Source organism: Thermobia domestica, chromosome 8 (genome assembly GCF_964235325.1).
Source record: "Thermobia domestica chromosome 8, izTheDome1.hap1.1, whole genome shotgun sequence".
Taxonomy (NCBI): domain Eukaryota; kingdom Metazoa; phylum Arthropoda; class Insecta; order Zygentoma; family Lepismatidae; genus Thermobia; species Thermobia domestica.
In genome coordinates, this window is record NC_137461.1 from 33702689 (window position 1) to 33727436 (window position 24748).

At 37.0% G+C, this 24748-nt stretch overlaps 1 protein-coding gene across 1 annotated transcript in view; it reads right to left on the reverse strand.

Moving 5' to 3' along the window:
* The window catches only part of LOC145691609 (uncharacterized), a 36890-nt gene extending 19133 nt beyond the window's left edge, over positions 1 to 17757 (reverse strand). Inside the window, exon 1 of the mRNA XM_081767012.1 lies at positions 17642 to 17757. Within this exon, the coding sequence (XP_081623138.1) occupies positions 17642 to 17684 (43 nt within the window). The 5' untranslated portion in view covers positions 17685 to 17757. The remainder of the gene's footprint in view (positions 1 to 17641) is intronic.
* Between the last annotated feature and the right edge of the window lie 6991 nt (positions 17758 to 24748).

Genomic DNA, 24748 nt, shown 5'->3' on the forward strand with positions numbered 1-24748 from the left:
CAATGAAGAACGAAGTAGCAAGAAGTGTAATCAAAGTGGAATACTGCAGTGACCGCTTGATGTTTGGAAAACTATCTATATGCAAAATCAGTGGATATTGTGATAATACAAGTGTATATGCCAAAAATCGACCATGATGATAATGAAGTAGAAGTAATGTATGATCAGATCAGTGACATATTGGATGAAGAAGGAAGAGGTAAGGTCAACGCCATAGTAATGGGAGACTCCCACAGCGTAGTAGGAGAAGGAGCTACGAATAAGGTAGTGGGAACATTTGGACTAGGTAGAAGAAACGAACAAGGTCAAATGCTTATCGATTTCTATAGGCAACATGATCTGGTGGTGACGAACACTTGGTTTAAAAAAGGAAAACCAAGCTGTACACGTGGAAAAGTCCAGGAGATAAGAAACGCTACCAAATCGATTACATTCTTGTGAAGCAACGTTTCAGGAATAGTGTACGAGACGTAAAGACATGCAGGAGCGGACGTTGATTCGGATCACAATCTACTGGTAGCGGAAGTGCAGACCTGGTTAAAATCGATCAAGAAAAATGTGAGGGGAAATCGAAAATGGAACTTAGAGCGACTAAGAAATATCGACGATGATGTGAAACAAGAGATTGAAGAAAAATTATGTGCAATGGGAGATATGGTTGACAATCTAGAAAATACTTCGGGAAAAGTTAAACAGACTCTACTTGACACACTTCACAATAACACTGGTAGGATGGAAAGAGCATGGATAACTGAAGAAATGCTTAAGAAGATGGAGGAACGCAGAAGGGCAAGAAACACAGACATCAATGAATTCAGAAAGCTGAATAACGAATTGAGAACAGAAACGGGCAAAGCCAAAGAAATGTACATGGAGCAGATAGGTGAAGAAATAATGGAACTTCAACGGCGCAGCAGATATGATCTGATGTACCGGAAATCACAAGAATGAGAAGAGACAGCTAACAAAAGTATACGAACGTTCGGTATCGAAGATCAACACGGTAATGTAACCACTGACCATCAAAGAATCCTTAGAATTTGGGAGGAATACATAAAAGATCTGTATGACCAGAAGAACCGCCACAAAGATATTGCGATCTAAGCAGGGGAAGAGGTGAATGATGATGAAAAAGGATTCAGTATATTGAAAAGTGAAGTAGTACAAGCAATCAAAGACATGCGAAGGAGAAAGGCCACTGGAGACGACGACATACCAGTAGATTTGCTGAAGGAATTAGGAGACAATGCAATGAAAGTACTGACCTCACTTACTAACAAGATCTACCTGATTGGAGAATGGCCAAAGAATTTTCTTGATGTTACAATGGTTGCATTGCCCAAGAAAAATCAAGCAAAGAAGTGCAGCGATCACAGAACCATTAGCCTGATTCCCCACATTGGGAAGATCATTGCACGCATACTGAACAGGCAACTGGAAAGTAAGATAGATGAGAGATTAGAAGAAGATCAATTTGGATTCCAACACAAGATATGCTTTTCGATTGATGAGAATTGTATCAGAAACAATTCTTGATATAAAGGAAGAGTTGTGTTTCTGCTTCATCGAGTCAATTGGACGAAACTTCTGAAAATAATTAAAGAAATCGGAGTCAACTGGAGAGTTCGACGACTCATTCAAAACCTGTACATAGGACGAGTCAGATAAGGATGTAGCTTTTTGCCACAATTATTCAACATTTACAGTGAATGTTTAATGAAGGAAGCATTAATAAGAACTGGAGACTTCAAGATTGGAGGACAGATCATTAACAAGATCAGGTATGCAGATGATACGGTTATAATAGCTAAAACAGGAGGACTACAGGAGATGATTGACAAAATAGTTCACACTGGAAAACTGTATGGAATAGAAATTAACATCGAAAAGTCGAAAGTTATGAGAATATCACGTGGAAACACGCCCTTACGAATCAGAGTAGAACAAAGAGAACTTGAAGAGGTCGATAATTTCAAGTATCTGGGAAGTGTTTTGACGAGAGACGCTTACTGCACCAAAGAGATCAGATCAAGAATTGCCATAGCTAAAGAAGCATTCAACAAGAGAAGATCACTCTTAACTAGTAGGCTGAATATTAAGAAGTTACGGAGCAAGATTGGATTGTATGGTTCAGAGACATGGACATTACGGAAGTTGGAGAAGAATATTTGGAGAGCTTCGAAATGTGGTGTTGGAGGAAGATGGAGAAGATAAAATGGACAGAGAGAGCAACAAACGAAGATGTTTTAAAACGGTTAGGAGAGAAGAGGACACTTCTAGCCACCATTCTTCATAGAAAGGCCAATTGGATTGGACACATCTTGAGACACACCTCCTTAGAAGGAAAGATGGAAGGGAAGCGAGGAATAGGAAGAAGAACACAGCTGACCCATGATTTGAAAGATAGGACAAAATATTGGGAGTTAAAAGAGGAAACTGAAAATCAACAGACGTGGAAGAAACATTTCCAGGCCCAAATCTAAAATTGAAAAAAATCCTCATTAGTCCCAGAACCTGCCGAAAGGCAGAATACCTGATGATAATAATAATAATAATAAGCGGTATGGCGTGGGAGATCCGCCCTTTGGATCTTACGTTAAGCTGTAGAACCGGGTCTCATATAACGTCGCTGGTGAAAGGGGTGCTAAACTCCAAACCAAATCAAATATGGATACTTTAGGTCTAATAATAATAATAATAATAATAATAATAATAATAATAATAATAATAATAATAATAATAATAATAATAATAATAATAATAATAATAATAAAAGAATACATATGTTCTAACAAATCAGGCTTCTTTATCCACCAGTTAAGCGGATAATCGCGGGTAATCCCTTTTCCTTAAATAATGTTTGGCTACAAACTACGCTAAGCTTCACACAAATACCGTCTTATCTTAAATTCAACGTTCGGTTTTTGCACTCAAGTATAGGGTAGGATAGAGAAGAGTAGAGAATATTATGGTATCTCACGGCAGCGCAGCGTAGAGTATTGTAGGTTAAGTTAGATTATGTTAGCTTAATCCTTTGCCATTATTTTCAAATATAGGGTAGAATAGGTTAGATTGCATTAGCACAATGTTTAACCATTCTTTTTAAATGAAGGGTATCAAAATGAAATGAAATTTTTAACGACCAACGTTATGGCCTTTAGGCTAAGGGAGACGATGATTGAAGCAAGTGAATGATGATGGAAGAATTGGTGGAATGAGGATGTGGGAGGAAACGGAAGTACCCTTTGGCCGGCAATGGAAGCAGGGATCCCATGCACTAGAGGTAAACGCTCCAAATGAAGGGTAGAGTAAGTTATGTTTTGTTACGTTAGTTTTCCTTACATTCAATATTTAGCCATTATTTTGAAGTGTAGGGTAGAGTAGGAAAGGTTAAGTTAGTGCCACGTCTCACCATGACACTTTATTTAACAGTTACGTCAGCAAGGAACCCCTCCCCACGACTCCGTCCAGACAAGATTTTTAAAACTCAAATTACGGGGCCTATCTTGCGTACAAGATAGTATCTCAAATGTATCCTCTCTTTCTCGAAAACTATCAGGGTACAAACGATTTTTTTTCTGTACAAACGGTACAAACGATTTGCTTTTGAATGGTGTATTTCAATTTTTTGTGCTATGATACGGAAGGGGGGTATCTTGGCGTCAAGATAGCCCTCTCAAATGTCATCCCCTCTTTCTCGAAAACTATCAGGGTACAAACAAATCTTTTTTTGTACAAACGGTACAAACGATGTACTTTCGAATGGTGTATTTCAATTTTTTGTGCTGTAATACGGGGTGCTATCTTGGTGCCAAGATAGCCCACCCAAATGCAGGCCCGTATTTATATATTCTGCGCCCCTGTGCTTTAAGTAAATTGCCGCCTCCCCGAAAACGAGCAATATTAGAGTTTAATTCATAGTTTTTGCGGTCGCTGAGATGAATAGTAACAGTTTTAATTAAATTCAACTTCAAAGTCATACTCCACTTTCCAGGGAGAGAGCAAGATTTTAAAAAATAATCGAAAATGACAGATATTAGTGTTGAATTCATAGTTTTCGAGGTCGCTGAGGTTAACGATATTAGTTTCCATTATGTTCAAGTTCATCCTTATCCCTTGGGTGGGGCTGGGAGAGGATAACTTTTTAAAAATAATCAGATAAGCTAGCTAATTAGTATAACTACTGTAATTAGAGCGAATTAAAAAACACACTAACATATTTTCTCGCGCTTGCGCAGACTCTGTGAGTTCCTAGTTTTAAATATTACCTATTTGTAAATCTTTCAAAAATCCAAAATTTTGCCCCCCCCCCCCTAAATTCTGTCTCCTGTGCTCCAGCATAGAGTAGCACTTACCTAAATACGGGCCTGCCCAATCGTCATCCTCTCTTTCTCGAAAACTATCAGGGTGCAAACAAAACTTTTTTCGGTACAAACGGTACAAACGTAGTACAAACGAATGACCTAGTCATTGTTTCAATTTTCTAAAGTGGGGGAACTATCTTGCCATACGTAGACATTATCCTCACTTCGATGATTAACTTGAGTTTAATCCCTATCCACAGATTAATCCTCAGTTGGTGCAACTGAGCATTAATGAGTGAAACTGAAGTTCAATTATCCGTTATACTGGTAATTAATTAGTAAATGCCACCGTTCTTTACATAGAGTTGCAAACTTTTGAAAATGGAAATACCGCACGCCCTCCTGGAGTGCGTATAGGCCTACTCTTAAGATTGTGACATCATCGCTTATTAAAAAAAATGTCAATACCCTGAAAGTGGTTAAATAAAATTGAGCGATGCGGAGTTCGATTTTAATAACTTTAGTTACTCTTGAAGCATTTTATTAAATTTACTTATTCCAGTTTTGTTTGAGTTGGCACATGTAATTTTTGTAGTGTACCATCAAGAATACATCGTATTTAAAACAAAAAAAGCAAATATAATTGGCAATATAATTATATGGCATGCACAAAATATACTTTTACCAGCTTCGCTGGGGCTGGTAATCTCTTGTAATGCCTACATAACCTACTTTCACTGGATCTAGATGCATTATTTAATTGGATGATGTAGCTGAGGATGAAGCACTGATAGCTGCGCTCTTGAAAATGCACTTTTGTTGACCTTTAACAGTTTTGATAAGTTCACTACATCTTTTTGCCTTCAACTCTTTAGCAAATTCCACGCACAACAGGTTGATATCAAAGCGAATTATAAGCTCTGTTATGACCATGTTCACTTTCATCACTCCAAAATAATCTGAATAGAATAGAGAACAAGACTAGTAAGAGGAAATTTACCGGATATTTATCGTCCGGTTTTGAGGTCGTACCGGAAACCGGACAAGGAGGTAAAAAAAAATTGAAGTATCATTTAAAATACCGGATTTTTGGCAACACTAGCTTCACACTATCCTGACAAATTGTAATTGTAACCGAGTTACTAACCTTGCCTTTCATCGATTCAGAATCTAATTTTCGAAAAGAAGGGAGAAAAATACCCTAGAATTTCAGTTGCCTGTGATAAATTTCTACTAAAACACAAATGAAAATCAAAATTGAGGCTGAGCTTTGTAACTCACTTTTAGTTATGAATTTTTCTTTGAAGGCACAAAATAAAGTTGGATTCGGAATTTAGCATTACTTTCAGCAAGGAGGCTATATGAGACGTGAACCTACACCTTAACGTGGGATCCGAATCACATGAGTCCCTGCTAGAAATGGAACCCTGGTCTCTCGATTGGCACAGGAAAGAGACTGTAGAACTCTTGAGATACGGATCACGATATATCAAACAAAGTATTATAAAGATTCCCTTGTTCTTTAAGATGTTCCAACTCACTGATACTGGTAGAAGATCTGCATGTGAAATACAAGCTCGCCTTTCAATGTTTTCAGAAAAAAAGAACATAATGGAGGAATACAACAGCAGTTTGTAAATAAATATTTCGTTAACAAAAATATAATATAGACGAATATGTTTATATAAAAATTAGGAGTAGCTCACATTTAGGGGTAAGTTCTTCTTTATCGATTTTCTCAAAAAACTACTCAGTTGATTTTGTTCATATCTCATAACTACTTTCATTGCGAAATCTATCACATGGTATAAATCATCTTTCATATAAAAGTCTAGAAGACGTATTTTTCATTTAAAACTTCAGAAGGGGTAGCTTACTGTTGGGAGTTATGAAGGTAACCAAAAGTTTTGTCGCTTCATCACTCACCACCCTCGAACATCGATATATCACTTAAGACGTGCGTAGAAGATCAAAATTAGTTTCCATTAGCATTGACGTCCTTCTGCCAATGTTCTGGAAGGCCAAAGATTCCATCGCGGTAGATCTTGGTGGGCCGTGAAGCGAAGAATGTATCAAGTGCATTTTGCACTTCTACTAGGAATTTGAACTGGCGTCCTCTAAGGTGATTGTCCAAGGAATGGAACAGGTGATAATCGGACGACGCAATGTCCAGAGAGTATGGTGGATTCAATAGTGTTTCCCATCCAAGGCGTAGAATGATGTCCTGGGTCATCCTAGTCATGTGGGGCTTAGCGTTTTCCTGTAATAGGGAGACTCCTTTGCAATTGAGAAATGATGGCTCCAGATTGTTGAGTTTTTCTTGAACATGGCTCAACTGCTGACAGTACACAGTTGCATTGATGCTCTGATCAGCTGGTAGCAGTTCTTGATACACGATGCCCGAGCAGTTCACCAAACACACAGGAGGAACTTTCTTCTGGTGCAGTGCTGGTTTCAACTGTTTTGGAACCAGTTCATGGGATGCTAACCAATGATGACTGCGCCGTGGAGCCTCGTAAAGGACCCACTTCTCATCACATATCAACACGCTGTCTAGAAATGGCTCCTTCCTCAGACGAGACAGCAATGAAACGCGGATGTCTACTCGCGTTGCTTTCTGGCCCGGACTCAAATCATGCGGGACCCATCGACCCAACTTGTAGTGTTACTCAAGTTGATGTAGATGCTGCCAAATTGTTTCTCCACTCACACTGAATTTATAATGCCAGTTCCTCACATGTCTGGCCACTGTTCTTCTTAATTCCTGCCTGCATATCTTCATTTTGTACATGTGTTGGTCTTCCGGTATGTGATACGTCTCCGAGTGTTTCGTCACCGTCCTTACACTTGTTAAACCACCGCTGCACTGTCCGCGTAGTAATGACACTCTCATCAAAAGCCTGGCATATCTTCCGTCCCGCTGCAGCGGTATTTGATCCCAGTTTGAACTCGTACAGTATACACGCCTTTATGACGCTCTATGGAGGTCCCATGTTTACTTTGTTCTTATGCAAGTTCACGGTGTAACCAAACTGCCACAACCAGGAAGTACGTTGGATATACCCACACCAACTACTGATCTTCGCCTTATCTCCATTCGCATTCAACTCACGGTGTAGAGGTGTCCACGGTCTCGGGCCTACTAAGTATATATAACTTCGAACCCGGGCAGGGCTCGGGCTGTAAATTTTTAAACATACAACAATATTTCTCAGGCCTCTTCGGCCCTCACTTTGTAAATATACTGTACAACGATATATATTGCACCCTTCTTTCTGTGACCTCTAATTGCTGTCAATAAAAATACAATTTTGTGTTAATGATTAAAGTTTCTGTAATTCGGGCTTATTTAATTATCATGTGAGTTCGGGCCGAGCTCGGCTATAAACGCTAAAACATATTTCGGACTCGGGTCGGGCCTCACATTATACATTCACTGGCCGGTGATATTTTAATCACCAAAAGTAATTACATTCTTCAGTGAGTTTTCTTTGACACAAAGTTTCCTGAAAACCTTTATTACACTTTTGTTCATATGTCGTTAGTAAATACTTCCGTAGGAAGTCTAGTATGATATTATTCAATTTAAGAAGCGAGAGCAAGAAACTTTAGTGTGGTGGCTTGTACCCTTTACTTATTCAGATGAAGGTAAAGTCAGATACATGGGTTTCCTAAAACTAATTTTCTCTTTTTTATGAATAGTTTATGGCATATTTTCTGCGACTTCTATGATTATGATAGTAATTTCAACATTTATGATAATAATTTTGCAGTGAAAACCTATTATATAATAATAATAATAATAATAATAATAATAATAATAATAATAATAATAATAATAATAATAATAATAATAATAATAATAATAATAATAACAGTAGTAGTAGTAGTAGTAATAATAAAGTACCGTATGTATGTATGTATGTTTGCATGTAGTCTGTGCAAGGTGACCAAGACCTTCAGTTCAGTTTTAGGGTAAAGACATACCGAAGATACCTTGCGGTCGAGGTCGAGCAGGCCCGTGCTGACGCATAGGGATACCGGGACATGTCCCGCTGCGCCTTCCGAAACATCACAATATAAATAAAGGTACAATCTTTCAAGAATAAATTCTTAGTTTTATTGGTAAAGAACCTGTAAAAGGTGCTGCGAAATCACATCAAAGATAAACGATTTTATTTACTCTTCTGTATACCACAGTTCTGTACAATACATATAGTTACTGTTGGTAAAGAACCCGTCAAGAGTACAGTGCGCCCATTACATAAGTCGTCATACTCCCCGAAGATCTCTCATGTGCTGCAGTGATTTTTTTCAGATTTTTCTCTGCTATTTGCAGATCAATATCAGAAGACTGCAAACTTTTGGAAGTTACATACATGGACATTAGGATCTTTTCCCAAATGACTAGGATCAACACAGATTCAAATTTCTCTATCTTCTTTAACGACTCAGCTACTCTCAACTCAGTATTGATTTTCTTACTTGTCAGACAAATCGCAGTAAAGAACTCTTGAACACCAGCAATTCACTTTTTCATTCTGCTAACAGTAGTATGTTTTGTTTCCCATCTAATTACACGTTTTTTTAGACTTTCTATCTTTAATTTTGAAGCCATTTCATCACCAAAAGTTAAAAGTGACTATTTTGGAGCAGTAGAACTAAAAAGAAAAAACGGAAAATATCTAGAACAACATAAAAAATGGAAACGTATGCGAAGACCAGATTATGCACACAGCAATAAACGTACGGAGCATGAGACCAGATTATGCACACAGCAATAAACGTACGGAGCGTTTGGAGTAGTATTACTAATTCTTGCTTGTAAACCACTATGAACTCCGTTCATCACTGATTTTCCATCATAGCCCTGCCATACGTATGCGAAGACCAGATTATGCACACAGCAATAAACGTACGGAGCGTGAGACCAGATTATGCACACAGCAATAAACGTACGGAGCGTTTGGAGTAGTATTACTAATTCTTGCTTGTAAACCATTATGAACTCCGTTCATCACTGATTTTCCATCATAGCCCTGCCCTATGTACCGCTGTATGTTGATTTGGGTGCCGAGAACAATAAATATCTTGGTATGTAAAATGTTGTATCCACTATTTTTGAAAAAAATATGAGATTTTCGAACATCTTCAAAAATTATTTCATGATTACTTCTTCCACATAAGAAATAAATAACAGAATATAAATATTCAGTTAAAAGTAATAAACGAGTTTTGTGGGTCCCCTTGGGCTTAGGAACTCCAAGAACTAAAAAATATTACGAAAATTACTAGTAATCTAGAATTTCACCACAATGATTATTTCTCATACATAAGAAGTGGCCCTATAGGCTTGGTGGCTCCCCAAAAAAATGTTAATAAAATTGCTGGTAATTTTAGCATTATAATTTTCCCCATACATAACATGTGAATAGCAATAGAAATATTCAGTACTGAGTAATAAACGAGTTCAGCGAGGCCTCTACACTGTAACCAATAACCGTGAAAATAAGTGTGTCCTACCATGAAAAATATATGGTTTACCGTTTTTCTAAAATAATGGTAGGATACCGTTTTCCTGTCAGATGCTTGCGTCGGGCATGCGCATTGGAGAGAAAAAGCACATTCGAAGCGAGGATTGGTGGCGCGTAGGTTCGGATGTATTGTGCTTTGTTTTGTTTTGTTTCTTTCTTTTGTTTGTTTGTTTAGTGTGTGGTTTTCTGGTGTGATATATACAGTAGGCCTACTACTGTTGAATATATCCTGGAAATTCAACAGTAAGCAAGGTAATGTATGGGAAAGCACCATGTTAATATTTGAACTTTGTTCGGTGACAAACAAAACTTGAGTTGGCTATCGTGGCAAGCAGATCGCTCCAAAGTGCAACGATTCGAAACCAAGAAGCTGCTGGATGTATAAACTAAAGTCTTATGATAATGTAGACAACTACGAGTGGTGGTGAAGCTAGAATTAGAATCACAATGTTGAAATACTTAGAAAAAAAAAATTTAGGAAAAGTGCTTCGTAGTTTACCGTACTTAGTACAGCGTTACATAAATTGTGTTGCATCCACTGGAATTTTTTGTTACAGAAATAAAAGTATACTGTCACTCATGTGTGCCCGAAGGAGGGGCAGGGGGTTGCTCCCTAGCTAATTAAAACATATTAAATTTCTTAATACCGGTACAAATAAAAAAAATATCAAATGTAATAGAGTATATAGTAACCAGGGAGATGAGTCCCCTAGAAAATTTTCATCGGGCGCCCATGCTGTCATTATTTTTTCTGGGAGATCTATTAGTCTACTGGTACTTATAGCGAAAACACATGCAATAAAGCTAGTCTTAACACTGCAACAGAATATCGATTTATGAATACCTTAAAAGGACATGGATGTTTGTTCTAACTACATCTTCAAAGCGTGCGAAAACTCAGCTATAAAATTCAAGAAGTAGTTTTTTTTTTCTTTTTTTGTATGTAATATTGCTAGCCAGTGTGTGTACTGATACAGTTTCCAGCAATTCGATGAAAATTGGGTCAATATATATTGCCCAGCAAGAATTATTACTGGATCTAGCAAGAGGGCATGCTGGACCGTCAAGGACCTGTTGATAATGAATCGGTGTGATCAGTGGCGTATTTACGATTTTGTTTCGGGAGGGGCTTTGCTAACTTTCGGGGGGGCTTTGCCTGGAAATGTGAGAATTCTGCAAGATATTTCATTTACTTTACTATATTAAGTTAGATTTCGGGGGGGGCTGAAGCCCGGAAGCCACCCCCCTAAATACGCCACTGGGTGTGATAATTACCGAAATCTTGTACGGTAATAACATACCTGTGCTTTTTTTTTAAATGCCCCCTAAATATTACGGTAAATTACCGCAAAATATACGGTACCAAATTTTTTCCTAAACATGGTCAATATTATTTTGCTTCTAAATATACGGTTTGCCGTTTTTATGAAAAAACGGTGGTCCGTAAAATTTAGGGTAATCGGATGGCAGCGAGAGTTGACGGTAATCGGTCAGTAAATTTAAGGCGAAATCTTTTACAGTGTAGGCTTGGGGACTCCCAGAAAACAGAAAAATATTACTAAAATTGCTGGCAATTTTAAAATTGATAATGATTTTTACTTGCACATAAGAAGTTAATAATAAAATCAGTAGCTTACTGAGTAATTAATGGGTCGACGGGGCCCCGTTTTACCCCACCCATTATTACGACCCTGATACATATATACATCTCCGCAACAAGAAACACAATTTGCAATCCCAAACAAGAACACACAGCAAGCAACCAAAACATAATACACAAATTAACCCTCACAAACACAAAGGCATTCACATAAAAATCTTTCTCCTAATATATCTGAAAGAGAAGTTGCCAAAGACTTCACATACAATATACAGCCGTATGCTGCTAATTGCCCCTGAAACAAACAAACATCAACAGGAACTACTCAGAGAAGACATGATCCGGAGACACATCCATAGCTCTCTGAAGACGAGGAAAACACAGTTCATCACTACACTTAAAGAAACTCTAGAAGTGTACAGTGGTAATGTTTCCCAACAAATAGTGACCTGGGTAAACAGCGTGCCACTGTGAATTGGATTACAAAAATACACACAAAGAGCTCTCCTAGCCAAGATCTGACAACGAACCACTCCCAAATCAAGCTTCAACTACGAGAGTATAAGAGAGAAGCCACACCATACAACAAATTTCAAAACAATACTAGACACTGAGCAAAGTAGTAAAAATGTTAGAAGGCCTTTCCAGCCTGGTAAACCTACATTTATTACTCGACATATAACAAAGTCAAATGGCAACTTCATTGAACAACATAGCCTTTTTGCTGTGCAATGGTGAAAAACAATTGTCATTGTCTGTTCAAGTAGCAGGCGGTATTTACAGTTGTTTAAACTTTTATAAATTGTCTTATTGTGTCACTCGCTTAACATGTATGTAGCCTATGTAGCACTGTTGCCACACTTGGTACAATTGTACCAAATTCAGCCCTTTTTGTCATTCATCGGCCCATTGATACCACGCTGGCATTTTCAGCCCATTTTATGAAAAAGTTGGTACAATTCTACCCAATTCAGCACCATTTAACAAATACTTGTCACATTTTCAACAGGTCAGTAAGACTTTTCCTACATCTCACGTTACTCATACTGTGTGATGTCATGAGGAGCGAGCTAGGAGATGATTGATTTGTTTCTCGTTTTATATATATATATATATATATATATATATATATATATATATATATACAGAGTGAATCAAAAGTCTGGACACGGTGGAATAAATCGAGAACTTAACTTCGAATCGAAAAACCAAAAAACACGTTTTAGTAATATTAAAAAAACTATCTGATGAAACCAAACTCGACCCTCTAGACCCACCCCTTGGGGGTTGGGGTGGGGTCAACTTTGAAATTTCAAATGGAAACCCCAATTTTTGATTGCAGATTTGGATTCTACGGCCCAAACTATGTAAGGTTTCATCAACACTTTTCCGTCGATGCATTATATGGCGCCTTAATCTGCGAAAGTAAATTAACTGTTTGGGGTGAAAAAGAAAGACATTTTGCTGTTAGACCGAGAATCGTTACCAACAGATCCGTCACCGTTAATGACCTGCCACTTATAAACGAAACGCTCAGGTGAACGTCGCTTTAACATGTGAATGAACGAACGAGCAATGTCATCCCAATGTTGCAATCCCATGTCACGTGCCACTAAACGTGTTATAATTCACACATCCATACGTTGCATGTGAGAAGAGAAAACAATAATGAAACGAATAACACACTCACACACAGGTATCGATTCTTGTACAAATGCTCCACTATAATGCCGAAATTACAGGTTACGCCTATAACCTTCGTCATGTCTATCCCGAACTGAAGTTCTATCAACGTACTTAAGAGGACTCCATGCCACGAAAATGAAATGAAATTCTTGAGTTTTAGGTCCCACGATTTTGCCGGTTAGGCTAAAGGAGACGGTGATTAAGAGAGAGATGAATGAAACGGTGGAATTAAGAAAGTGGGAGGAAACGGGAGATCCCCGAGAAAACCCTCGCACACGGTGTTTGTCCGAAAGTTCATTTGGCGAGAGCAGGTTTTGAACCCAGGACCCCAAGCACCAGAGGTGAACGCTCTACCACTGAGCCACCGTGGCCCCATCCATGCCACGAAATTAAGGTGGTACCGTACATATGTATTGAAATGTGCACTTTGTTCACACAATGCTCTTTAGTGGTAACTCCTTTAGTTTTGAAATTATATTGGAACGACAGAATCTAATCTTGTCTAGGGTCCGATGTGATCAATTTATTGATGACACATTAATAATGTCGTATTTACGATTTTGTGTCGGGAGGGGCTTTGCTAACTTTCGGGGAGACTTTGCCTGGAAATGTGAAAATTCTGCAAGATTTTTCATTTACTTTACTATACTAAGTAAGATTTCGGGGGGGGGGGCTTAAGCCCGGAAGCCACCCCCCTATATACGCCACTGCACATTATAGACATTTAAAAATTAAAGGATGAAAGGATTAAAAATAAAAATAAAACATACTACTACAGACTACTACCCTTTACAGACTACTACTACTATCACTACTACAACTACTACTACTACTACAACTACTAGCAGATAATAATATAATATACTATAATAATAATAATAATAATAATAATAATAATAATAATAATAATAATAATAATAATAATAATAATAATAAGGAGAAGAAGAAGAAGTAAAGAAAGAATTCAATAATAATTTTACCCATCTAAAACTATGCGAGACTGCGAGCAGTCTCGTGAGTCGCAGTCCGACTATTCGCACAAATCAGGCGAAATGATGGCGAAAATCATGATGCCGTCGCTTCGGGGGACGACGTCGTGCCACTGCTGGGCCAAGACAACCGTCGGTCTCATAGCTGCCGTTCCTGAACAGCGGCGGGGCCGTCACGGTGTTCGCTGCCAAGCCGACAAATAGGCAGCCGCCTTTGTACCAGCACTAGCACACCCTTTTCACTGCTGTCACCCAATAATCGACGACGGTCGGACAAACTTCGTCGGCAATTGTTCATGGGGAACGTCTCGGTTCCAAAACCTAATAGAGGTTCGGAACTCACTTTCAACTGTAGGTCCCGTCTCTCTCATCCCACTGCGGAAAAGGAGTTGAGTTGATTTTGAGTTTAACGTCCCTTTTCAGTAGCGAGGCTATATGAGACGTGGACCTACTGATTAACGTGGAATCCGAACCACATGAGCTCCCACCGGGAATCGAACCCGGGTCTTCCGACTGCGGAAAAGGAACGATAAACACCCTAACAAACCCAATAGTCACACATTTTCTTTTGTTTTTGATCACATGTATACTTCTTTTATCACGTCTACAGCATTGAAGCTAATTAAAGTTCATATAGGAAGTTCTCCTGATTTCGCCATTACAGCGGCACGTCACACAGCGACAACGATGTTTCGACTAAATCTTATACAGGTTTGTGCGCAGAATCCGACTCTGCAATAAGAAATAAAAGCTTCCATTCCAAATCTTTCAGCTAACCCCAACTAGCGGTAGGGTGCGGTATCGTGTTTGGTACCATTGAATAACTTGGTTGATCCGACGCGTATTTCTCAAAATACTGCACCTTGTACAGACGGTCGGAGCTAATATCAAGCTCATAAACGAAGAAGGGAGCATCTAATTTCGCCGATTACAGCATGATATCACATATCGACGAAAAAATTTTGATTATACCTTACATTATTTGGGATGCAGTCTCCGAATCTTCAATAAAACATTGGAGTTCCCATTTGAAAAATCAATGCCTCCCACTCCTTTTCAGAAGGTGGGGGCGGAGTGTTGCGTTTGATATCATCGGATAGCTTCTTGAAACATATTAAATACGTTTTTTTGCGCTTTTATGATCAGAAGTGTATTTCTCCAGTTACTCTACCGTGGTCTAACTTTTGGTTCACCCGTTATTTCAAACATAAATTAGCTTGACAGTTACAGGCTATTTTTGATAATTTCACACCATTCGAACATTTGCACGTTATAGGGCCAATTCCACACTATCCTGATATCTTTTAATCGTCAGATAAGATAATACTGGTCGCAGTGGTCATGTGTTATTTTGTGTAAGATGAGATCTACTACCGCGACAAGGTTGGATCATTCCGATAATTTATCTTTATCAGAGAATGGTACAATCGACCCTAATGAATGTCATATTTTAGCGATTAGAAAACAGTTATATCAATACATTTTCATCTTAGACACAGAAGTCAAAAAAACACCATAGTGCAATAAGCAGATACTTCAATAGCTATACTTTTCTTCCATTTTCTTTTTACTTTTAATTGTTTTATTTTTTGTCCTCTACTCGCCGCTTTTGAATTTTCTGGTTTGCAACACTGATACTGCCCGAAGCCCGAATGAAGAAGGTGTGCCTTTCTCTGTGTCTTCTGTCTGTGTGTAGTGTGCTTCTATCCAGTGACGTGAAGGTACAGAGAAATGAACCAGTGACACTGAACGAGAACAAAGGTCGGAAATACTACCAAGCTCATGAACGAAATGGGAGTATTTAGGGGCCATTTATTTTCCCCGATTACTGCGCCATGTTATGCATCGACAGAAAAGTGTTGATGAAACTTTACATAGTTTGGGCCGTAGAATCCAAATCTGCAATCAAAAATTGGAGTTTCTATTAGAAATTTCAAAATTGACCCCACTCCAACCCCCAGGGGGTGGATCTAGAGGGTCAAGTTTGGTTTCATCAGATAGATTTTTTAATATTACTAAACACGTGTTTTTTGATTTTTCGATCCGAAGTTAAGTTCTCGATTTATTCTACCGTGTCCAGACTTTTGATTTACTCTATATATTTTCATATATGGCCATAATACCGTTTTGATTTATGGTCACTTTGAAATAGAGGCGCGTTTGGTTTCCTTGCAATACATACCGAAGATGATAACTGTTTTCTCTTAATTTGCGGCCTCTGTTATACTTCCTACGTGCGAGAAAAGTTTCATCTACTTCCACGGTTGTTTGGGATCCTCCCAGCGGCCTAGCAATAGGGTAGGCAGGGTAGGCATTGCCTCCGGGCGCAGGACGTTTCGGTATATTAGGGGGAGCCCCAGGTTTTTAATAAAAAAGAAACAAATTATATAAATGGAGCCCCAAGTTTTCGCGGTCTTCACTTTCAAACATGACAAGAATAAAAATTCCTTCCCCCCTCTCTCGCAGTTTATTACATTTGTGTATCAAATTATTGGCATTACTGTAAACTCGTCGAGGTTATAGCACTGTATGATTAAGAAATTAATCCTCCTAGTAGTTAATTATTGCCGTATTAATACGATGCCAGTCCCATATTACATGTACTGAGCTTACTAACTATATTCTAAATAAAATTCCCCTGCGCAACAGGCTTTCAACAATAACGACAAATTCTCCAAACACCAAAGGTCGGGCAAACCGGGCAACTGCCCGCGACGCTAACGTCAGGTGCGCCCAAATGAGCACCCCATAATAAATTTTCGAACGTATTTTCTAACATCACTGTGATAAAATGTAAAATATAGGCTAGGACTAGGTGGGGGGGGGAGCAAAGACTCATTGGCAGGGTGAAAATTTTGCCTTCGTCCGCTCCTGATGTTGACTGAGATGACGTAGTGTTAAATGGATGAGGACGATAAATGGATGAGGATGATACTGACCTATTTAGGCTCTAATCTCAACGACGTGATAACTTTTTTTTTTCTTTTGCAGTTAGCGAATTTTTAGCCCTGTTTTCTCATATCTCATATTGGTAACACTGCCCAAAGCTAATCAAATGTAAGATGTGGCGTATACGCGTAAGTTACAGATGGTCACACATTGGTCTATTAAATGGGTGAGGGGGCGCCAGTAGGTATTTTGCTTAGGGGCGCCAAAGGCCATTGTTATGCCACTGGGTCCTGCTATTTGGATGTTTTTAAAAATAATTTTTAAAAAGAGCACTTTCTTGATTTGGACTTGGCAGGGGGGGGTCTAGAACTTTACCTCTTTTAGTTTCGTGTTATAGAACTATGTATTACAGTGATATAAAATAATGAATTCAGTCCTTTTTGTCTCAATTTGGTACTATTTTTCAGCCCACTCCAGAGCGAGGATTGTGGCAACACTGCTATGTAGTCTGGCAACACCATAAAGCATTCTGTTGTATTTCATTAGTACGATACATCAAGAGTTAGAATGACTGTATGTGTAATCGGCTAGTGTAGAGAAAAAACATCACAGCATTATTAATTACACAATTATACTTACCAAATTCTAATCTCTCATAATAAGCTGTGCCATAGCGTGTCATCGACTTCTTCACGCTACACAGATTACAGAGTGTCTTGTTGTTCTTCCCTTGAGCAGTTTGAAATGCCTTACAACTTTTGTCTTTGCTACATGCCATTGCACACTGGATATCTGAAACAACTTTCCAGTTGTCCTTCTTCAGTTCTATACATCTTTTATTATTGTATCTGGTAAAAGTTTTCATAGAACAATTACTTATTATTGCCGACATTAAACAAAATATATAAGTATACAGGTGCATTATGGGAGACAAGCTTGTAATCCAGTACATGAAAGTTGGTCCAAGAAACCTGAATTTAAAATAATAGCATTTATTACTATATGTTACAATAAAAAAAGAGAACAACCATGAAAACATTAATACCATAAGTAAAGACCTACCATTATTGTGCCCCAACCTACCCTTCTGCCCCAACTTTGTTTCTTTAATGTAGCAGTTACCTTAAATGTGATAATGAATTCTATTTTTTGTTGTTGTTGTTGTTGTTATACGTAGTTTTCTCTCCAACTATTCGTTCCATCACGTAACAGAATAGATCTCTTTTCAACTTTTCATTTTTATTTCATAACTCAGAATATATTTTCTTTCAACTATTAATTCTATCACATAACTCAAAACAGATTTCATTTCAACTTTCCATTTTATCACAAAACTCAGAATATATTTTTTTTTCAACTATTCACCCCATCACGTAACTTAAAATATATTTCCTTTCAACTTTTCTTTATTACATAACCCAAAATATATTTCTTTCCAACTAGTCTACTACGTAACTCAGAATAAATTTTCTTTCAACTATTCATTCTACACGAACTCAGAATAGATTTGTCCTCAAGCAATGCCTAAGTAATTTTATTTACTATTTTCTATTGTTTACAATATTGTTCCTTTCAACACACCCTATCATTACCAAGATTTCTTTACTGGTTTCCCGTTCAACCCAGCAAATTCCTCTAATTACTTTCTGTGCCCACATTTCTTTCACTTCCTATTATTTTTCTTCGCCCCTTCGTAGTGTGTATGTTCATGAGTCATAATGCACACTGTTTCCTCATTTATTTGCCTAACAAATCATAAAATATGTTCAAAGGCACAGTATCACATTACTAGAGCTCTCACCACTGATGCGAATATACGATATTATATATCTATTTTGTAATTTCTTATATTTTTATATCTTGGTTTTGGACAACGGTGCATAAAAGTACACAATCTGTCGTGTAGAAGAAGAAGAAGAAAAGAACATATCTATGTTGTTGATTCTAAATAGAAAGAAAAAGGATTTAATCTTATCTGTGGTTATATTTAGTTACATTAACAGCATATAGTTGCTTGTTTAAAACGTTGCTATAACATGCGAAAAAGAAAAATATAATTAATGAAGTTTTGGAGAATAAAGGTAATAGTGATATAATTTGTCGTGCCTGATTTAATGTGATTGGATCATTTTGACATTTTTTAAAACTTACACGGACTGTGGGCTGGAATGTAACGTAATAATATAAATTAAACATTACATTTTAAATGGTGGTTTCCAATATACGTTACAAATGGTCCCTGTTCGATCCTATATCGTATATTTTTTGGGAGGGAGAAAACATCACACCCGTGTGTTATCCCGGAATCCTTCCACTTTGTCCTTTATCCCCATTTCATTAATTCTTTCATATTTATCCACTTTTATTAATTAACCTTTCTCTTCAATGTACAGGGCATGATAACGTAATATTTAATTTCATTCTTTTTCTACAAAATACCTTTACCTTCTCCTAAAAACTTTTTATAATTATTATTCTCCATTTTCTCTTTGCTCACTCTATATGCTCACCAATAATATCAAACTATCAATAATAGATAACTTCCAATAGCATAATAGATATTGAAAACTAGTCAACTGTTATTCGTTCTCTACTTTCATTCTGTAGTTGATATACATTCTAAACCCCTTCGGTCCCAGACTACCAATCTTTTAAAACCATCTTTCAATTTTTTTTGTATCATTTAAAATCATACTTTTAAATTTACTTTTCAGAATTTGAATACTTTGTTATTGTGGACATTGGTTCAATAATAAGTAATTGCATATCTAAATATTTGTGAACAATTATGATATATTTTATTCCTTTTTTTTTTTTTTTTTGCTATACTATACCTTTTTTCTGACATATTATTACATTATTGGGAGTATGTTTAGTACAAGGGGTCCAGAAGCACGTAAAAAAACACAAATTTTACAGGAGAAATGAATGATGCAAGTACTTAGACGTAACATAAAGTAACTAAATCTAACCTAACCTAACATAAACTAACCTAAGCTAACCTGAACTAACCTAAACTAACCTAATATTAGTAGAAATAAGCGAAATTCTATCATTTTTGGGGGAGGGGGAAATTATGCGGGACCCCTACACTAATATAACATAACAGAAACTAAACTAACCTAACCTAAACAAACCTAACCTAACCTAAACTAACCGAATGTGAACAGAAATTACCAAAATTGTAACATTTTTTTAGAGGAAAGAGCTGGACCCCTTCTGCTAAACATAGGCCCATTGTTATGACACAATAAACAACAGCTTCGTTTATAAACTTAAAATAGCATGTACTGAATACTTTATTATTAAATATAATACTTTTATTTAGTAATATTTTTCTTACATTTTTCTCCTTTCTTGAGAGCATAACATACATATTACATTGTACGTTGTGTTTCTGAATGTCCTTTTTTTGTGTGTGTGTGGAACAGAAAAAAGCAATTTTGATTTTCACTATTCAAAAACAACCATATAGTCAATAATTTCGTTCCTCTCATTCTTAGGAGAACTAACCACAGAAAATTTTCTACATTTGCTTCAGATATTCACGATTCAGATAATGATCCAGATTCTATGGATGATGACTCCAGTAACTGTAGCAGTGAAGATAGTAATGGCGGTGTTGCAAGAGACGAAAATGGTAAGCAATAATTGTATTCGTTATATATTCTAAAGAACTGAATTATCTACACAAAGTTATTTGGCCAATCACAGGCGCGTCCATTTAGTTATATAAAAAGTACTGAAAATTCTAAGCTAGTGAAAATTCAAATTTTAAGATGTCACACTACTGGCGATTGAAGTGGCCAAAAATTTGAATTGTGCCTCCTTTGTTAATTTGAATGATAGAAAAACTTTTCTTGGTTGGACAAAAATGTACAAATTCTGAACTGCTTAAAATTCGAATTTGAATATATCGCACTACAGGTGATCGAAGTAGCCAAATTTTGAAATTGCCCTCCGTCGTTTATTTGAAATGTACAATTTTTTTCTTGTTGAACAGAAATGGACAAAATTCTGAGCTACTTAAAATTCAAATTTGAAGATGTCGCACTACAACTAAATGGACCTGTCTGTGTTTGGCCAAATAATTTCGTGTAGACAATTCAGTTCTCTAGAACAGATAGCAAGTAAAACAATTTGTTGCTTACCATTTTCGTCTCTTGCAATTCCGCCATTGCTATCTTTATTGCTAGAGTTACTGGAGTCATCATCCATAAAATCTGGATCATTATCTGAATCGTCGATATCAGATTCAAATTTAGAACATCTTCTATGGTTAGCTTTCAGAAGAATGTAAAAAATGAAACCATTGGATAAATGCTTGGAATATTTGTTATATCAGTGATTAGCACAAATACTAGAAATTTGAATAGTTACAAATTTTCCTATACTTTCTAATAATGAAAATGAAATTTTCAATGCATTAATACCGTGTTCCGTTTCTATTATGTACAATTTTGCAGCTAACAAATATAAAAAAATATAACGAACAAATATAGTGAAACAAGTATCAAATATGAAACCAGTGTACACAATTGTGAATATCAAAAATAACTTCTCATTAGATTTTGTTCATCAGAGATAAAGCAAAGCTAATAATCGCCAACAAGTGTCTGAAACATTAATTGTTTGTCACAAAAAAAAAAAAACTTGTTTGTAGCAATAATATATGTGGGAGAAAATAATAGTTATTTTTCCGACTTACAAAAGCTTGTGTTTCACCAGCACCTGCCATCTCAAACAATTGAAGGGCGGCTGCCACTTGCACTGGAGATTACCGAAAAAAACGTATTTGGTGTTCAGACGCCCACGCGTGTGTACGCCAGTAATCAATCCAGCAAATTTAACGAAACGATCAGAAAAAAATAACAATTTCTGTTCATAAATGTGGACATATGGACCGAAGCGGTTAATGTAATATGGGTTTATTATTGCAAATTGCCAACCCAGACATCTGACGTGTTTCTAACAATGTACATTCGCAAAGTGTTCCCTCGAGATTCATGTACAATTGATTCGAATGCAAAGTTCTCCGCTGCCCAATGTGTATTGTACTAATTTTAGCGGCCACTACTGGTAATTTGCATATTTATGGGCCTTCATATATCCGGAATTCAATCATACATTACCAAAACGCTTGGTCTCAAAATTGCTTTTGGTTTCTTTAGATGTATCTGGACATGAATATGGGCATATGTAAAACAAATTGGATCAAGTATTGCTTCTCTGACACATGTTACACACTCCGGCTGCCATTTTAGATCCGCCATATTGGGTTCAATTTCCGGTATTTCAAATGGGAATACATGCAAGCGATACATCAAATTCATGTACAATTTTCTCGGAAATTTATTGATGTAGTGAATTTTAAAGTAACTTGTACCGTTTGCAAATTATTGTATGTTAAACGTCAAGCCCTTCACGAATATTGAACCAAATAGAACCTTGTGCTGGGTCCCGTGTGTATATGTAATCTTTTATGTGATTTACCATTGACGAAATATTCTCTGAACGTACATACATACACACAGACGTCAATACGGAAATGGTAGGTCTTCACCCAAATCTGGTCGTATCTGGATTTACATTAAGTATTTTGACCGTAATACAATACTTCCTTGTTATAGTGTAACATACACCGTAACGTAACAGAAACATAACAAGATTATGACACCGATGTTGGAAAGAGTTTGTTTATACCTACAGTATTTTTCCACTTAGAAATTGTTTTGATTTATCAACATCAAAAATGCAAACGTAACTGATATTACTCTGCAATGTCTATTAGCGAAGTGCCTGGAGGGATTTAACATACAATACCTTCCAAACGGTACAAGCTAAAGTAAAATTCACTATACCAGTAAAGGACTCTTTGACATAAAGAGCTCAAAATTGAAGTGTCGAATTTTTGCAAAACTCTGGTGCTATCAGGAAGATATAGAGCTGACACATGAAAAAAAGAAATAGTTTCCGAAATAAAGTAATTATCATGGCGGACGGGGACAAAATATCAAAATATTTTATAATGGAGTATATGGGAAGCTACATGTGAAAAATGGATTTTTAAGGTACCTTGGGTTCAGCCTAGGGATCTGAAATTTGGACAGCGTGTAAAATATAAATACAGGCAAATAATAGTTTTAAAAACCACGGTCAAGATTTTTGTAGTTTCCGAGTACTGTGCCAGACAAAATTGGGAAATGGAGCATTGTTATCCATGGAGATGCCTAGGAACTGACATTAATTGAAATTAATATTTTCTTCGAATTCTGAACGTACATATAAAATATGACAAATTGACAGCAAACCAAATGAAGAAAACGAGAACATTTCATTATCCGTATGACACATGAATGAAACAAAGTTACACTCACTCCAAAAATGGATATATTACACCAACTAAAATTAGTATTTTCTTTGATGTCTTGTCATGCACAACCGACTAATCGTAATCAGACCAATTGTAGAAAAAGGGAAACACTGTATAATACTTATGACACATGGATGAAACAAATTGACACTGACTGGAATGAGATGTGGATCACTTGATACAAACTTAGTGCTGTCAACGAAAAGATTATTTAAGTGGGCAGCAGGAAAATAAATGAGGCCTATTGCCAACTACCATAAAACAGAGGCGATATGAGAACAACAACCAAGAACCTTGCTCTACTTGGGCACTCACAATACCAACCAGCAATGGATTTTGATTCAACCTGGGTGTCATCAAATTCTACAAAAAGAACGTAACGTAAGGATTGCACATGTCGGGATTGTATTTTAAACCTTAAAATATTGAGAGTAACTGCATTATAAAATAACTCAAAACTGCCATCACTTTTCATGTGTTCAGCCGCGTAGACCTGAGCACTCTCGATTTGGTCGATACCTAATGTTATTTCATATAAATCATCTGCAGTTAGACGAGGAAATTCACTGAGTGAAGTAGCATCAAATGGTGTCCAAAGCTGATATTGCCTAGTAATGTCTCCCGAATCAGTAAACTTTTGTTGGAGTTGATTTGGTAGATTAGCACGTGAAAGCACAATAGCAACTTGTTCTTGCATTTCATTGCATCTTCTTGCATCTTGCATCTTTAGTGATGGATGCTGAAAACTGGTTTTCCATGGCGCAAACCATTAGAAGATGCACGAATATGTGCCAACGCTGCTATGGGGACTCTGAACATTTTGAACTTCACTTTGATGTTCCGATTTTTGGCTTCTACTGGCCATCTGCCTTTGGTGACTACATGTGAAAAGTTTGCACCTGCTGCTTCATGTTTTGAAACCTTTTGAATAAGAGACAGCATGTTGGCAAGTACTCCTGTTTCCTGAAATACAGATACGGAATACCGAAATCCTCGATCAACCAGGACGCAGTCACCAGTCTCTATGAAGTCGTGTAAATTATTAGCAGCATTTCTGAACAAAGAGTTGGTAATATTGGCATTGTAATTTGCACCAACGAATGGGCCATAATATCGACAGTAAACCCAGACGCTGTGACAATCATCATAGGCTTTACAAGAGGACGACATTTCTGTACATTGTATAAGCGCCTCTGAACACTGTAATTATTTGACTTTTCAGTATATATGTAAGTACCATCCATAACTAACACTATTTTATTTGCTAGAATTCCATATAATTAGTGCTCTTAATACTCCACTTTCATCTTTGTATTTAAATATTGCAGCTAGGAAACTATTTGACAAATCATGTCGCAGTTTTGTTAGAAGCA